Below are 17,123 nucleotides of genomic sequence, written 5' to 3' on the forward strand. Positions count from 1 at the left end.
GAGAAAAGTTCAATTACTGTATTCTGTAAGTCAGTACGACCAAATTGAACACGATTGTTGACGACGACAGCTTCAAAAGCCAATCGCATACGTGTTCCAGAAGAGTCAAGAGGAAGTCGCCCATCTGGTGCAATCTTCGGCGAAAAGGTGGCGGGACTATGTGTCTTTCGTGCAAGTCAACTCAGACCAGAATCCAGAACTGCTCAGCGCACTAGAACTCGACCCGAAGCTGGAGCTGCCGGCGCTATCGGTGGAAGGAGTCATCAACTCGGAGGTATACCCAATGCCGCAAGACTGGGAGATCGAAGCGGAAAACGTGGACTCCTTCCTGCAGGGAATCCTAGAGGGTAAGGCCGCTGGTGGAAGAGCTGGACAAGTTTGGCTGGAGAAATCGGGGCTCTTTGGCAACAAAAGGGTCTCCGACCGGGTTCGTGATGAGCTCTGAGATGAACAGTGCTGTTGATCGGGCTTGAAAAGGTTCACATGAAGCAACAGTGACACGAAGCGCCTTTTTAGCAGATAGTCGAGTGTCCGAAGCCCTTCCATGGTCTACTGAATGAGCCAGCACCCCTTCCTGGACATGACACGAGAAGCCAAGTGAATATTTGGTGGTCGAAGTGCCACTCAGGAAGGGCCATTTCAAGAACTTTGTAAGTAGTCTGAGCTTGGAATTCTTCGGTGAAGCTCTGGGAAGCAATCGGGCTTGGTGACTGCGGGGACCAGACGGGGAATTGAGCACCATCCGTGGAGTGCTCTGCTGGTGGATGCCTAATTCAAAGGACCGATGAGCATGCAGTCTCTGGCTATAGGCCTATTGATCTCTTGGACGCTTTCTAGGTCATGGCGGTCGAGTAACGACGCTGTGCCTCCCCTGACCCAACACAGAGCTATGGGCGACCTCAAAGGAACTGTCGAGTCACTCAACTATGACCTCGCCGAGGTAAGCATGACCTGGACCCACAGTTTTACCGAACAAGATCGGCTTATAGGCGTCGGATATGCCATCCAGGGCGTGGAGTATACCCCGCGGCAGAATCCGAGGCAACTTCAAGAGCTCGAAAACACTCATCAATGTTGCCGTGTCTGGACACAGGTGATTGTTGGCTGATTGAGACGCGTCTCGCGAATCGATTTTTGCCGCTCCTTCCCCGCTCCTGCATCAGACATGGCCGCGCCACGTTTGAACAATGGCATGAGCCTCGGCCTCTACGCACCTGCCTCGTTCTCCTCAAAACCTTCGTGGATGCCTACTCAACTCTGTCGACATCCACAGAACACTGTGGCTCATACAGTCAACGATGGCAGCTACAGTGGTGAAAGCAGCCCTCTTGCCAGTCACTGCTCTGCGTTACACTGCCGGCGAACCTCTCCTTAGCGGAGCTCTGCTTTACCTATTGACCCGTGCCCCGGCTCAATATCGCGAAAAGGTCCTTGCTCCATTTCGCAACAACATCTTGGCCAAGAATGGCGACATCAAACTGGCCCAGGCAGTGAAGCTGCTCAAGGTACTGCTTGCTCTGGGGGTATGGGGCCGCATCAGTCAACTGCTTGACCGATGGGCCAGAAACTACTGGTATCTTCGACGACCAGGTGCACCCTGGCGATTCGGCGATGCTCAAAAGAGCGAGCTGGTCGTTATCACGGGTGGTAGCAGGTATTTACTTTGTATTCAGGGCGCTGGGGTCCTTCACTGAATTTCGTACAGTGGCTTTGGATACGAGATGGTAAAGAGTTTCGCGACCAAGGCGAGAGTGATTGCACTCGACATCCAGGACTTCCCGCCGGAGCTCGAAAGGTGTATGTCGTTGTGTTACATTCGAGTGGTGGGCTAACTGCTAATGTAATCGTTCAGTACGAGATGTGCATTTCTACAAATGCGACGTGACCGATTTCGAGGCGTTGATCAACCTTTGCGGAGAGATCCGCAGCGCTCACGGTGACCCAACTGTATTGATCAACAATGCAGGAATCGGTACGTGCCTTCTTTCCGCGCAGTGGGACCATATGCTAACAGCACCTCTCTCATAGCAAACGGCAAGCTCGTTGCGACTACACCTGCTCAGGCTGTCGACCGGCTCATGAAGGTCAATCTGACCTCGCACTTCCTTCTCATCAAGGAGTTCCTCCCAGGCATGTTGGCTGCACAGAAGGGACATATAGTAACCATTGCTTCAATGGCCAGCTTTGTTGCTGCACCCGGTCTGCTCGACTATTGCGTTAGCAAGGTCGGCGCTCTTTACCTGAACGATGGTAGGTGAAAGTCAGCTTCAACATCCTCTGTCGCAAGGTGTCATCGCCCTGACCAGTGAGTGTATGCTGACCTTCGCTTCACAGGCTTCGCGCCGAACTTTTCACTCGCCACGGCATCGCCGGTCACTCCATCAACACGACTTCAGTCCATCCCTCCTGGCACTCAACAGGCATCACCAAAGCCGCAGAGCCCCAGCTGGCCAAGCACGGCATCATTCCGGATCCACCGACCAACGTGACAGACTTGATCGTTGAGCAAGTTCTTTCCGGACGATCTGGTCAGATATTCGTGCCCAAGGATCAAGTCAGGTACAAGAATATCAGAAGCTGGCCGTTGTGGATACAGGACGTGCTAGCCGGATATCCATGGAAGAGAGGTGACCGCGAGTCGGGCTTCCGGTTTGGGGATGAGGATGGCTTGGGCCAGGAAGGGATTAAGGTTGACTAAGGCGCCCAATGCTGTAGGATCGGGAGGCGAAGGCAGAAGCTGTGTCATGGATTCAGTGCAGCGTTGAGGAGACGCTCGCCAGATGTGATATCCTCTCGGCTCGTACCGGGTCGTCGAGGACTGCGTGCAGAGCCAGTGATTGGATTTGAGCAATCGTGTCGTCGCTGAACAGTCAGTGTTATCTGATGGAGTCAGGCTAGCAGTGTGGAAATACTCAGAAAGAGTTTGGTCTCCAACAAGCCTGGTCGCCTCGACTTCACTCGCGGAACAGCTTCTTTCTGAGCAGCCGTATGGCATTATCATTATGAGATTAGCGTAAGATCCTCCCATATAGCTCACAAGCTGACAACATTACTTGCTCTCGTCTCGTCCACATACCCCCCCTTCGTGCCAGTCACGAGCAGCTGAAGTGATCCCTTGCTGCCGCCCCAGGAGCTCCAGCCACTCCATCCGCTTCCGCTTTGCTGGTAGGTCAACTCTTCTCCTTGCGTGACAGTAATCGAGTCTCCCTCGGGCGCACCGTCAACCACCCATTGTGCCACCAACTTGACACCAGAATCCCACCTGCCGACACTAGCCACGAAGTTTCCATTGGAGGCCGTCAACTCTGGATCCGCTTGCCTGTCCAGAGCTGCTTGGTGTCCTCCAGCCGCGATCACGTCTTCCCATTTGTTGCCTCTGGATGTTGCTACTGTGACGTTTGGCGAAAGAGGTGTCTCGCCATCTGGAGCATGGGCTTCAACCCAGTCCACGACGAACTGTAAATAATTCCAGGTGGTGCGAAGTTGATAGTTGCCGCCATGCTCTTTGCCTTCGAATATCGTCACATTCGCCCAGCCCTCGCCCCCAAGTGCATCGACCTGATCTCGGAACTCCATAACGCCCTCGTTGAGGAAGTAGTTGTCCCAGCTGCCAACGTATATGAAGATCCGGTCTGCGAGGACCTCGCCCAGGTTCAATTCATTGTCCCAGTTTGTGGTGACCCACAGGGCCAAGTCCATTGGCTTCCAGTACTCAACAGCCTCAGAGTATATCTCGCCAGTGACTTTGTCCCAAGGCTCCAGAGGGTAGCTGTTGATGCCCTGCGCACCAAAGACAGCATTCCAGACGTCCCATTGTTGGAAAGCGCGGCTGTTAGTGCCGTATGTGAGCTCCCAGTGATTCTCCTGAGCTACGGTGATCTCGTTGACCAATGTGTCGTTGATGGCCTCCCGAATAGAATAGACATCACTGCCGTTTGCCAAAGTGTATGCGTTCGCGGCTGTGTATAGCTGGATATCTTGGTGGCGGTTAAAGCTCATACTGTCAGGATAGCTCGAGAAGCACACTCCGAACAAGTCTGGCCGGAAGATCAAGTTTGCGGCAGATTCCCATCCGCCAGTAGACCCGCCATCCTGGATACGTCCGTAGGGAGCGGCGATGGTGTTGAAGTGCTCGTCGATGTAGGGGATGAGTTCGTCGTTGATGGCATCTCCGTACGGTCCGAGGTTAGCAGTATTGACCGCATAGGAGTCATCGTAGTATGGGGTCTCGTGCCGGATGGTTATGATGATGATTTTCGGGGCTGGGTCAGTCGTGTTGGTCACTGTCCCATTATTCCAAGCGTCGATGAATTCGAGGTTTGCTTGGCCGACAGCTATCGGAGAATAGCCGTAAAGGCCGCCCGGACCAGGCCAGTGACCCTGATGGCTGAACCATTGGTTAGTAAAGAATCCGAAATGAAGCTTCGCAGTAGGAGGAACTCACTAGATCACAGGGTAGCGCGTCTCTGTATCTTCTGGATCGTAGCCGGCTGGGACCAGCACGTTGGCGCCGACATACATGTCGCGATTCCAGAACGAGGACAACACCTCGCTCCTGATCTTGACGTATCTGATCTGCTCCCAGTCCTCGTAGTTTGCTTGGGCGCACCCACCGATCTCGGAACCAGTGAAGTCTTCCACCGCAGTCACATTGTCGAAGGTGAGCTCGACAGCCTGAATTTCACCTGTGATGGTCACATTGACAGCCTCCGTATACAAGCTACCCGTTCCACCAACAGGCTCTCCCCCGTCTCCACAAGGGAAGCGCAATGTCACCGTCGAGCCATCCGAGCGCGTCACCGTCTCATAGACGTTCATGAACGCTTGCACCGTATAGTCGCCAGCTTCAACATCATCCAAGCTCACGTTTGGATAGCCGTACACAGATGTCAATGGCTGTACATCGCTGCCGCCCTCGAGCTTAAGAGTATCGCCACTGGCTACACCGAAGGCATTGTAGCCGTAGAAATAATCTGGTGTTGTCACGACATCGGTGTCGTCGAGCGGGTCCGTTCCAGCTGGCGCAATCAGAAGCAGGACTCGTCCATCCGTGCTGCTGTTGAGTAGACCGTCAGCGATTGTAATGTCGAAGCTGAGCCCAGCAGCCGAGGCGGTGCTCGTCAAGGCGGTTACCGCTGCAAGAACTGCAGCCTTCATCTTGCTCAAGAATTCAGGGAATTGTCTCGACCACGAACCCACGCCACAAAGGCGAGAAGCAACATAAAACCTGGATCCGGTGCTATGATGTAGGTTTCGTCAGGAACCGAGCTGGGCAAGCACTACCCCAGCTTCATTGTGCTCACGGCTCACCAAGCTTTTCTGGAATGCGCGCGAGTACCACCGTACTATCGCGACATTACCCAATCTTGGTGCGCTTTCGCAGCGCTGCGCAGGAACAGCGTTCAACGGCCTGCGCGATGATCGAATCACAAGCCGTAGCAAGCGAATGCGAGGCGAATCCGAGATAAGAAAGAAAACCCTAAGGCAACTAAGAAGGCGCCAAGAACGAGCTTGCCTCATTGCTTTAGGCGACATTCGGCAGGTGAAAGGTGCAACCGGCTGGGACTCGGAGCCACCGGCTGTTCGGCGCCTGAGTTGAGTGAAAGCTTCCAGAAGCTTGCAAAGTTATGCATCATGGTCGCTGCTGCATATACTTTCATCGACATGCAGAAATATGCAGGTACCTACCATCAAGTAGTACACGGGCAGAGATATCTGTTCTGGTAGGAAAGCGCTTCCCATGTATGATATTGGACAAAGCAGCTCCAGGGCTGTGTTCCTGGCAGAACAGCTCCACGAAGTGCTGGCCAGCCGCCACGATTGGGAAAGCGTGACCGCCGAACGCCACTCGTGTCGATGACGAAATCACACATCACCCACTGGCATCATAATTAGTACCAGTCATTACCTAGGCAGTTAGCTGCTCCCCTAACCGGCATTGCTACTACCATGGCCATCGGTTCACTACTTTATTCATCAGTTCGAAGACGAAGAAAAGGCCGTTTCTCATTAGCTTGTTCAGCGTACTGAACATATACATATCATCACCCCTCATGTTTAACCAGATCGGCCTACGCAATATCAGTCCTCTCCCGTCATCAGACGTCATGTGCTCCGGTGTGTGTATGTATGCAGATGCCATTGAAGGTCTTGTACAACATTGCTCATGTGCGATGCATTCGAAGGTCGAGATCGGTTCCCGATATGACCGATCATGTTGTTTGGGTGCTCAGGGCCGGTTCTGAAACGCATGGCAGGTCACCCATGTGCTTGTGTTTGGCGCAAATCGATGAGAGGTAATGAAGCTGGTAGCCGCCATAGCTGATCCCCGCTCTTTGTTCGTGTTGCACATCACCAAGCCTTTCCGACTCCGTGGCCATGTCCTCTTTCCTCATCTCCATAGCTTTCAGCCCCTCTCGAACTATGCCTCAGCTCTTCGTCGTTGACACTGAACTCCCTTGTGACCACTACTTGCATCGGTAGGCTACTCCTCCCGCCATTGCCGGCGGCTTCTGCTTCTCCTTTACCAAGTATCCTTGACCGACTCTCTTCGGACAGTCTCCCATTCTCACCAATATCGGTCAATGGTATGTGGCCGGACTTGTCTGACTGATGGCCGGTCAATGTCGCAGTGACGGAGCTGAAGATGGATTTCTTGGTGTCAAGGCCGTGAGCACTGGCGTTGCCGTAGGTATGCGAACCGCCACGACCACCCATGCCGGCGGAGTGAGTGTATCCAGCAGTTCCGCGCGTAGTGGCGCCAGACTTCTGGAGGAAGAACAGGCGCAAACTTGGCAGACAACCGGTTATGATTGCTATTGGATTGTCAGTGGGCCATGAAAGGTGCTCAGAGCCCCGAAGGTGGTATACGAGGTCAGTATCTTACCTGCGGTGTTCTCCAGCATGCTATAAAATGTAAATTTCACCACATTCACCGTACCACTTGTCGGATTGCAGAAGACCAATCTGAGAATGCCGAAGCAGATTGGAATCAAGGGTAGCAGGAAGATGACCACCAAAATCACCTTCTGCCGATCGTTGACCTGCAGTTTCCAAAGTAGCGGAAACGGGATAATGATCAGCAACACATCGCATGCGATGTCCGTCCCAGCACTGAACAAGAAGACCAGGTTCGATAGGTAGATTTCGCGATCCGAACTGCAGCCTTCCTCGCCAAGCTTGAAGAAGGCACTGGGTGATCCACAGGCGAACAGTTGAAGGAAGATAGTCGTAAGCAGTGTCGATGCAACGACGAACATCATAATGTACCAGAAGATACGCATCCTCGTATGTAGTGAGTCGAACATGCGCCAGAAGAAGAGCAGCAGACTGATCTTGACCGCCCATACTATAATGACCGTCAGTCAGTCCTGTGACGGTGTTTCTTGATCGATGGCACCGCTAGCAGAGCGTATTGATGGAGCTCGCTTGACGTTGCCTGAGCGTCGGGAGGGCACCGGCCAGCGAAAAGCGTCGAAGATGACTTACGAGTACACCAGAATGTAATAAGGACTGTGAACTGGTACTTCAAATACAACAACATTCGACTCGTGAAGTCTCCTGGCGGCTGTTGACCAACGAGCATATAGGCTAGGTATTCTTGTACGTCATACATTGGCGGTATCATGAGCTGCGAGATGATTGCTGAAACGAAGTGCAACACCATGGCCACGAGTATCAAATAATCATTGCTGAAAAGCTTCTTGTTGTGTCGAAACTGGATCCACGTTCGGAAGGCGACGAACCCAAGGGCGGCAACAACCTCGATCCACAGGAGTGCCTGTTCAATACCAAAGAAGATAAATTAGCTGAAATCCGCGCAAAGAAGAGGTGGCTTGTAATGTCTTCGTCTGCGACGCGGTGCGGAAGGATGTAGCTGTCGCTGATATAACAACTGCGAAGGACTTACGCTCTGTCCCTGACGGCTGATGAAGAGATTGACCTTGACATCTTGTTCTGCCATCTGTGAATGTTGTTGACGCCAGAGCAACACGAAGGGAAGCAGATATCGAAGGGGAGGAGAATCGAAGAATAAGCAGCCCTACAGGGAGGAGGCCTGCGCATACATGAGGTGGGATATAACATTATCTGCGGTCCAGACTTCAACGGCTCGTGCAAGATCAAGGAACTTGCCGATCGCAAGTAGCCCTGAGTATGGCATTGTTACCACACTGTACCACAGTAGGCGTGGGCAATGCTCGATCCTTGGTACTTAGCTTATCGACAAGCAACGAAATTATAGGCACTAAACGAAGAAAGGTATCGCTCTGGGCTCTTATGCAGAAACATGTTTCTGGCATCGAATCAAACACCCGCCTGGGTTTCGCTTATGAAGTCCGGTGGTACCTGCATGATAGGACACATGCTTGTTATAAGGACCGGAGCTTGACAGGAACTGGATGTTTCAGCATGGTAGTTGGGCCGGGAGTCCGGGACCAAAGCAGTCAGCAGGTGATTTCGAAAACGTCTGCGGCCTCTGCGGTGGCCGTGCTGTAAGTCTTCATCCTCTGACCTACCACAATCATGTCCACTACATCAGACACACTTCATTAGAGTCGCTCGTACACCTCTAGCGGACTGGTGACAGACCATCAGTGCACGCTGCCCCGGATACTGGTTATGGCATACCCAGGACAGAGCCTGCGTGTCAGTGACCAAGCTTGATCGGTTGTGATTCCGAGATCGAGGTAGCTGAGGATGTCGGTATTGAATTCGGCCTCATCCCGGCGTACCAGGTCGAAAGGGGTTCCTACCACAGTGGCACGCTTCGTAGCGAAACGAAAAACGTGGTCGAAGTCCAAGAAATTTGACGAGAGCAGGGTTTGCGGATTTCGCACGAATGCATGCTCGCTGTTCACTGCTGTTCGTGGAGGACGGATTTCTGTCATGATACTTGTCGTCCACGATTTGGCTCACGACGGAAGCGAGCGTACAAGTCTGTGATCGAAGAGGAAAGCTACAAGCAAATTGACAGTCTTGTTGGGTTCGAGTACCAATGGAGGTCCCACCTTCCCCATCGCCTCGGGACGAACGACTCTTGGCATGCGTTGGAGTGACATTGAGCGGGCTCCACTGTCTCACGATTACAGTAGGGTCCCCAGCAACCGAGATCAGCAATATTCTAGCCTAACTGCAGGTGCAGTGAGAGCTGGTGGCCCAAGGAAATTGCAAGCACTCTCTCTCTCTGAGGGGTGCCCGAACTGTTCTGGAACTCAAGAACGTCTCGCAGTGGAGGGAAACTGACGGGCGAAATCCCCGAATATTGGACCATGTGGTGTCGATAGTGTAGATACATTGCTTTAGCCAAAATGCAGTTGTAGCACCTCACCGTTGCATACTCCAGCAATTGGGGCCACTAGTGTTGAGGGGAAATGAGTCGTTTGGCGGCGAAGGAATAGACAGGTATATCGCGAGCATCTCCCAATATTGCTGCGTATCTTTCCTCCCTTCTCCCTCCATTCTGAACATAAACCCTCTTTTGAATTTGCATTCAGCAGTACTCTCCTTAAGCCTCGCTCTCTTTTGCCGAGCATTAGCTCCGCGTCCACTCCTTGGAACATTTCTCGCGCTTTGATTCGCCACGTTCATCGCATTGTCGCTTCCAAAGCCACATCACATCTTAGCATTTCACAAGCCAGATAGATCGACATTCCAGCATCCAGAATGCGTTTCAGCATTACGACAGCTGTGGCGTTGGCCACAACTTTGGTCTCTGCCCTCCCTCAATCAGCTGAAAGCGTGGGCAATGTCACGACCTTGGCTGCAATGATCCCAGCACCGCCAGATGCGCCTACACCACCCACCACGTGCCCCAAGCTCGCGCCAGGCCCTGTGAGCTTCAAGTTCCTAGCGGAGAACTTCCCTGCTCCCAAGCCCACGGATCTCTACGCCATCGAGGCCATCCGGCAAACCGCCGCTTTGTACGCTCTTGCGATCGACGGCAAAGCTTTCGAAGCACTTCGTAAAGTCTTCGTTCCCAAGGTCCGGGCCAATTACTCTGACCCGATCGGCGTACTCAACGGCGTGGACGCGGTGATCCAAGCTCTCGCTCCGGGTCTGGAATCGTTCGCGTCGACTCAGCACCATCTCGGCACACAGTATATCCACATCTGCAGCGCAACGACCGCTGTCTCGGTCACATACTTCCAAGCCAGTCACTACTTTGACCCGTATACCGGAATACAGAACCCAGTAGGGCCGGATCGCGTGCTTGTTGACAACGCGCAATATCAAGACGTGTGGGCCAAGCAGGCAGATGGAACGTGGAAGATCACCAACCGTAACTTGGTTCGTATGGTGAGTAACAGCGCCCAGTGCCTTGATCACACATGTACTCCTGCCAGTACTAACCTGAGTTGCAGGGTCCGGCTACCTTGCAGGGTGGATTCCCGACACAGCCGGATATGTCGGCCTTCGTATACGGGCCATGAAACCAGGAAGTGTAGGCGGAACGGGGTGCAGCAGTCGTTGAGGCATCTGTTGTATAGCAACCAAGACTTGTTCCATGTCAAGTGGCAGCACATCAACAGTACTCGTGTATAGGTATTGATGTCCAGCTGTTGATCTTACGATGTAAAATCTGTATAAAAGCCATGACCATAGCTAATATTAATACCGCATGACCGCAAATTCTTTTCGACACCCTCATCGAAATCACCGGGAGGTGTTAGGACTCGAAAGCAAAAGTGATGTGGCTCGATCTGAACGAGCTCATCCTAGGTCACTCGGTCCGCTCATGTAGTCACCATTGCCGCCTGCATTGTTGCCAAAGAAGAAGCCATCAAACAGATCGTACTGTTGTCCATCGCTCCAGTCATGGCTGTAGTCAAACCCCATGACACCTGGTCCAAATCCCAGATCCAGTGCGCCTAATGGTGAGCCTTGATCGTTGATGGCTGTGAAGTCGTAGCTATTATTCATATAGTCCAGATCCTCTGGCAAGGCCGAGGACGACGTGACTGAATAATTCATGATGTCGTAGTTCTGCTCTGGTTGAAAACTCGGTTCCGACAACGAGGGTGATGGGACCGGCGCTTGCCGAGACGAAAAGGTGGGTGATACATTGGGCACGCTGTTCTGGGCCATAGCAGCCTGGGGCAGAGATGCGGCCTGACGCCATTCAGTGCTAGTCGAGTTTGCTAGGGGGGCTTGAGACCGTGTGAAGTCTGTCCCGCGTTGCTTCGACTTCTTGGGCACAGCAGCAGAAGGGCGTGGTCCCACGTCTATTTCCTCTGGGAATAATTGTCGAAGGTCCATGTCGAACTTGGGTGGAGGTCTCTTCGCAATGACAGGCTTTGGGGCGATCGGCGCGTACTCCTTACCCGATATTGTTCGCGCGAGACCCTCCATCAACAGTGGCTCGGAGAAGCTAGGTTCGCGTTTTACTGACGTTCGAGCACTGCCGTCTTTGGAGAAGCCAAAACCTGGCGTCGACAAGCACATCTGCACGGTCGCTTTGCTCATGCGCTCGAAAGCGTCGCGACAAGCCTCTGCAGGCGGACACTTCTCCATGAGATCCCCCAGTACGGATGTCGCGGCAAGAACTGTGAAGTCGAATGAGTCCAGTGTCAGCCTGTTTCGCACCGCTGGAGAGTGCCACACAGCGTAGAGGAAAGATATGCCTGCCATGAAAAGATGGTGGGTTGCGAGATAAGTGTAATTCACCAAACGTTGACGATGGAGTTGTCGGTATAGTTTCAGCGTATTTTGGCCAGCCTCTGCACACTTTAGGAATATGACATCCTCATCCTCTTTCTCCTCCAGAAGAGTGCCGCCAGGACTTGAGACTTCTTCTGTTGGACTCATTTCGTTCGCAAAGGCAGCGGGCACAGCGAGCGATTGCCGGTAGAGCATTATTACTGCCTGCCAGTAGTTGAGCTCCAGAAACTTACGATCGAAGCTCACGCCTGTCGAGACCTGTGACGGGGCGGATTCCTTCCATTCGTAGAGCCTCTGGTCAATATTCTGACGCCACGACCGGAACGACGAATGCTGAGAAAGATATGGGGATAAAATTGAGGTGTCGACAGGCTCATCTTGGAATCTGCGTCGCTTGTGGCGGACCTGTTGTGCTTGTTGGTATTGCAACACCTGCAAAATTTCTGACTGCAATAAGCGAAGTTTGAGGTAGTGATGAGCCACGCGCTTGTAGGACGGCTCTTCGAATGATACAACAGTCTGGAGTCCTCCTGTACGCGAAATATATTTATCTTCGAGCAGAGATGGAAATGCGGTTGTCACAACCTGATCTGTTATACCGAATGGCCGGCCCACACACGTGCTCACAAGTCGGTCCATGTTATAGGTACACCACCATAGTCGTCGGCGGAAATCACGTGTCCACTGCCTTCGGCCCTTTTCGCGTGAGCTCAGAACATCGTCGGACTTCTGTTGCATTTCTTCGATGTCTGAGCCATCTTCGTAATGAAGACCAAGATCGACCGCCAGCCGCATAGCAACACCGACAATATACCAAAGTCCGGGTGCCACAGGGCGCAGCAATGCAAACGCGGCGAGCAGTAAGACTGCCTGCAACTCCTCCAAGTCACCACCAGAACGCTCAGCAGTTTCCGTCGGGGCTGAGCTGAGAAAGACACCCAAGTGTACAATGGCAGAAGCGTGATACTCTTCCGGCTGAGCTTGTTGGCTCGACAACTTTGCTCGCTTAGTCGCAGATTCATGCCGACTGAGACCATCGGAATGTTGCTGGTCTGAGGAACCCCATATGACCCCTGCTCCCACAGCGAAGACAATGTTGAGTAGATAGAGCTCGCGTGAGCTTCGCATCGTAGGCTCGACGGAATAGGCGTGTTGAAGCATGTTCTCGAATTCACCTCGATGAAGGATCGGGATCTGCGGATTCGCGTATTCGAAGTACAGGTTGACCAGCTTGTCAGCTAGTGGCCGATCCGGAAATGGTGCTTCCTTGAAGGCCGGCTTCGTTGCAAGGCCAAAGTATGTGTCTCTCATTGAACTACCCATCGAGCTTCCCGCAGAGCTGTTAGTGTTTCCTCGGGGTGCTTTACTGGTCCGCTCCGAGGAACTGCCAGATACAGACGACTTGACGGCAGACAGTACAACTCGAGCAAAGGAAATTCCAGAGACACTGCCTAAGAACCGCGAATCAGATGCACCCTGAACCGAGACCATGCCGATGTTAGAGACCAGTCTTTCAATTTTGTCTTTCTCGTCGCTCGCTGCTTTGAGTGTGCCATTCCGGCGCTCGGCGACTGATCTCTTTGAATCCGGCACAGAGCTTTGTGAGGCTCCAGTGGATTCTGGAAGCACTTGCGAGTCTGCGTTGTACACAGCATCCACCTCGTAGCTTATGTTGTTCTTCTTGAGTAACGACTCGAAGTAGTCCAGCCGAGTCTCGAGGAAGTAGACATAGCTGCGTGGAATTTCTCGTTTCGTTATGGGATCGTACCCAATACATCGCGCGTTTGCTTTCTCACACGTTGTACAGGACGGTAGCCGTGCATCGCAGCGGTTCTTCCTCTGTCGGCAGCGATTGCACGCCGACACGTTCCTGAACGCCGACGTGGCAGCAGACGCAGCCTGAGGAGGAGTACTTCCAGACGCTGCTTCATTACTCAGACCGTCATCGACAGCCTCGTCCTGATAAGCTCGTTTCTGGCCCGCAATCGGGGAGGAAGTGGTTGTCGAGGTCATGAAGTATCTCCCCGGCCATGGATGGTACGACTTCAAAATACCTCCCGGGGAGCAATGTTACACGGAAGCATCGAAGCATGCCTCAGAGTCACAGTATCATTCAAAGCATTGACTTAGGCATACAATTGACAGCTCGTCGGCTCGCGTCCAATAGATACGCGAATTATTGGCGAGATGTGCACCGTTATCTGCCGTATCTTTTCTTTCTGTCAGGCTTCTCAATGCAGAAGTTGCTGATAGCAAGCTAAAGCCCGCTACTAGTAGTCTCGTCTCTGGTTTTACTCACCCACCGTAAAGATGTCAAGCACGCAGGTTTGCCTTTGCGCCGTGCCAGTGCCTTCAGTCTGGATTCGTTCTTTGCACAAGACATTATGCTCTTCACAGTCCCAGAATCTAGGGCCGACCAATCGCCGACAACGCCACTTACTCGAGCTCTCGCTGATGAGCTACAGCGTCAGGGTAGATCTTCAACGGGTCAGACGCGACCGATCCTGCTTGCACAAGCACAAGCTTGCTGCAGAGGGGTACGGACAGCGGCAGAGAGCACTGCAGCTCGGCTCTCGAACCATTCTGGCCATTTCGATGAACTCTTGCTTGGACGGCATATGCTCTGAGCCGTCCGAGACCATGAAGAATAGATCGCTGCCAGTGCTTGCTCAGGGTGTCGTCTAACCCGACTTTGAGCAACAGTGGGATCATTGTGCCAAGCAACACAACACGTGGCATTGCTCGCCGAAGCAGCCGAGACGCGCTTGAACGTGCCAGTAGAGACTTCTGCTATCAATAATCTCAGCAGAAGTCCAACTCAAATCGTCCAGGAGAGATTTTGTCAAGGTTGCATGGCCAACGCTGCGTCGCAATCGCCATCAGGGCGGTGAGTCACTTCGGCTCAATCAAAGAAACAAACTCATGCCACTATCTGGCATGTCGATCGATTAACGCTGCATTAGATTGGATGTCAAATGTCACTGCCTGACATGACTTGGCATTAAGCGAGTGGCTCAAATTACAGTATCGCTGCTGAGCACTGCTCTCCCTTAGGGTCGCGACCACCATCTTGAGACCTCGTCGAAGACCACAACGACAAAGCGTCCACTCACAAGACAGTCTCATCAGTCTAGCGATTGAGCGTCGTTTGCAAAATGCTGGCCATGCCATTAGCGCAGGAGCGGCAGACCAGAGAGTCTTTAGTGGCCTCCGGGAAGCCACTAGCCAATGTTATACACCGCTGATTGTGCACATGACCGGCCAACACATCGCTAGGCGATGATTGCCAAACTGAAGCAGTCCTTGTCTTGCGTTGGGCGCACAAGCACGTCACGATCAAATCGTTGATGGTGTGAAAGCAGAGTGTGTTCTGCCGGCATGTGCATAGAAGTATCTGCAAGTAAGGGATGCTCCCTTCGATTCTTGAAGTAAGAATAGGCAGTTCAACGACGAATGCAGGACAAATTGCAGCCACCCCAGCGAATCAAAGCTAAATATATGGCTGTCGGTGACGTCGGTAAGCCTGCATATTTGACTGCCGACCGTCTAGATCTGGGTTATGCAGTTCGTCCGAAAGCTTCCAACATGGGTGTTAAGCCGTTGAGCTGCGCAACCGTACCAAGGCGTGCAATCTAGACTATGCAATCGCAAGCAGCTAGATGCGAACTGGCAGGCCGTCATGTCTCGAAGGGCACACAGCATGCGGGCCGTGTCGAGACAGGCTATAGTTGCAGCGGCTCTGACCTGTCAGAGGATACGTTGGTGTTGCACAGCAGTATTAGGCTTGGGCAACAGCGACCACGTCGCATGTCAGCTGCCTCATTGCATAAGCTCGGTTCGACTCGGGCGTTTGCCTTGTTGCAAAGCAGCTTGCTCTACAAGCCACAGCAATGACTCTGATGCATTCTTTAGAAGTTGATACTCGGATCCAAGCAAGCTTTGGCAGCCTTTGACAGCAGCATTGATGCGCTGAGGTGGACTCGAGACTGGGTGTAGCATGGGTAATATGGAGCCTCCACTGCACCGATGTTTGCTATCCACACCGCCGCAGAGTCATGGAGAGTTGCAGAGACTTGAAGTTCGGAAGCTGAATTTCGAGGTGTGAAATTCGGCAATCTCAACTTTAGTGTCTGTGGGCTGAGTCCGCGGCGGCAAAGCCAAACCGTGTCCCCGGGAGCCTTTTTACGAAGAAGGCGGGACGGGGGACGGGTTTGACGCGTTACTGCTTGTGTGATGAATCAGGGGGCGCTATGGAGCCATGGTACAGCGCTCGCTCCACCTGGACCTCCTCCGATGTTTTGTACCAGTTTCGAGGTGAGGTCCGATTCGTCAGCGTCATCACATGGCAAAAGCACACCTTGCCTTTCCTAGCATCCGTCAAGTTCCCTACGAAGCTCGCCTCGGAGCTTTCCTCTCGCCCCTTGCTTTCTCTGTCAGCAGAAAATCAGAGGTCAGCTGCCCGACTTTCCAAGGCCAGCAAGACGATAAACTCTGGTTGGCTGCAGCGGGGCACTATGCAAGACCGCTCTTTTCACCGCCCTTGGGATGAACATTGGAGATCGATGTCTGCAGGCCAGCTTTGGGCCCGCCTGCCGCCGAAACTGTGTGATGTCGAAATTTCGAAAAGCGCTCAAGTTTCATTTTGCTTCGTGGGCTGAGGCGGCTGCGCTATCGTCAGAAAGGTGGGTGCTTGTGGAAGCCTGTCAGAAGGCTTCCATGAGCGAACATGGGCTGGCTTTTTTCATCCGATATTCGCGGAAGACAAGGATATCTGTTCCTAGCTGACGAGCTAATGTTTTGGTCAGGGGTAGAAGGTTTACCTGCCCAATCGTTACCCCTTCCGCCCAGTGATCCTGATCCTAGGGCAATCGATAAGACTAGGATTGAGTACCAGTCCTGCGGTTCCAGGGTGAGTTCCGCTTGCTGGATGATCAATACGAAGATAATGCCACCACTCCGCAACTTCGCATGCGAACAATAATTCTATCACATTCTGATTCGACATCCTTGTCAGACTTGCGCGGACAATTGTGCTCGGTTTTCGTCCAACAGCCAGTACCGGTTCCCACTTTAGACAATTCACAACGGCTGAGCAAAGCGGAAACCCCGGCCAGAGTTGCCTAGTGTTCAAAATGGGGCGACCACGTCTCGCTTGTCCTGGGCAAGCGTCACGGATGTCACCAGTTACGCGCATCTCCCGTCTAACCATCTCTCATCCGCGCGAGGTAAGTTTGGCTCGCCGTGGTCCGCGAGAATGGGTTCTATTTCGCCTTTAAAATAAACCTGACCGTCTTTTTCCTTCTCCCTTGCGGATCTTGTATGCCGGGATATGGCCTTGCACTCCAGATGCAATCACATATTCACAATCATCCCGCGCCTCGTCTTTCCCCCTTCTTTTATTGCTAGTATTACGCTCACCGCCGTCCCTTCTTCCCATCTCACACCTCTTCCTCACCCTCCTCTTT

General features: G+C 52.8%; 5 protein-coding genes across 5 annotated transcripts; 2 read left to right on the plus strand and 3 right to left on the minus strand.

Annotated features, from left to right (window-relative positions):
* Nucleotides 1-1,298: 1,298 nt before the first annotated feature.
* Nucleotides 1,299-2,698, plus strand: AB675_2240 (Short-chain dehydrogenase/ family 16C member 6; the record flags this gene model as incomplete). Its single annotated transcript, XM_018142195.1, has 5 exons — nucleotides 1,299-1,654; nucleotides 1,706-1,797; nucleotides 1,853-1,972; nucleotides 2,029-2,254; nucleotides 2,335-2,698. 5 exons carry the CDS (start codon nucleotides 1,299-1,301, stop codon nucleotides 2,696-2,698), a joined length of 1,158 nt encoding a protein of 385 aa, XP_017994834.1.
* Nucleotides 2,699-3,033: 335 nt separating this feature from the next.
* AB675_2241 (uncharacterized protein) lies at nucleotides 3,034-5,157 on the minus strand (the record flags this gene model as incomplete). Its single annotated transcript, XM_018142196.1, has 2 exons — nucleotides 3,034-4,387; nucleotides 4,445-5,157. 2 exons carry the CDS (start codon nucleotides 5,155-5,157, stop codon nucleotides 3,034-3,036), a joined length of 2,067 nt encoding a protein of 688 aa, XP_017994826.1.
* A 1,194-nt stretch (nucleotides 5,158-6,351) lies between these two features.
* On the minus strand, nucleotides 6,352-7,963 carry AB675_2242 (uncharacterized protein; the record flags this gene model as incomplete). The annotated part of the gene is made up of 4 exons (XM_018142197.1): nucleotides 6,352-6,815; nucleotides 6,887-7,348; nucleotides 7,489-7,780; nucleotides 7,910-7,963. 4 exons carry the CDS (start codon nucleotides 7,961-7,963, stop codon nucleotides 6,352-6,354), a joined length of 1,272 nt encoding a protein of 423 aa, XP_017994844.1.
* Nucleotides 7,964-9,663: 1,700 nt separating this feature from the next.
* On the plus strand, nucleotides 9,664-10,430 carry AB675_2243 (uncharacterized protein; the record flags this gene model as incomplete). The annotated part of the gene is made up of 2 exons (XM_018142198.1): nucleotides 9,664-10,296; nucleotides 10,362-10,430. The coding sequence occupies 2 exons, from the start codon at nucleotides 9,664-9,666 to the stop codon at nucleotides 10,428-10,430; spliced, it is 702 nt and encodes a 233-aa protein (XP_017994839.1).
* A 280-nt stretch (nucleotides 10,431-10,710) lies between these two features.
* AB675_2244 (Positive regulator of purine utilization) lies at nucleotides 10,711-13,671 on the minus strand (the record flags this gene model as incomplete). Its single annotated transcript, XM_018142199.1, has 1 exon — nucleotides 10,711-13,671. The coding sequence occupies one exon, from the start codon at nucleotides 13,669-13,671 to the stop codon at nucleotides 10,711-10,713; it is 2,961 nt and encodes a 986-aa protein (XP_017994853.1).
* Between the last annotated feature and the right edge of the window lie 3,452 nt (nucleotides 13,672-17,123).

The sequence above is a fragment of the Cyphellophora attinorum genome (genome assembly GCF_001299255.1).
Source record: "Cyphellophora attinorum strain CBS 131958 chromosome Unknown Contig48, whole genome shotgun sequence".
NCBI lineage: Eukaryota > Fungi > Ascomycota > Eurotiomycetes > Chaetothyriales > Cyphellophoraceae > Cyphellophora > Cyphellophora attinorum.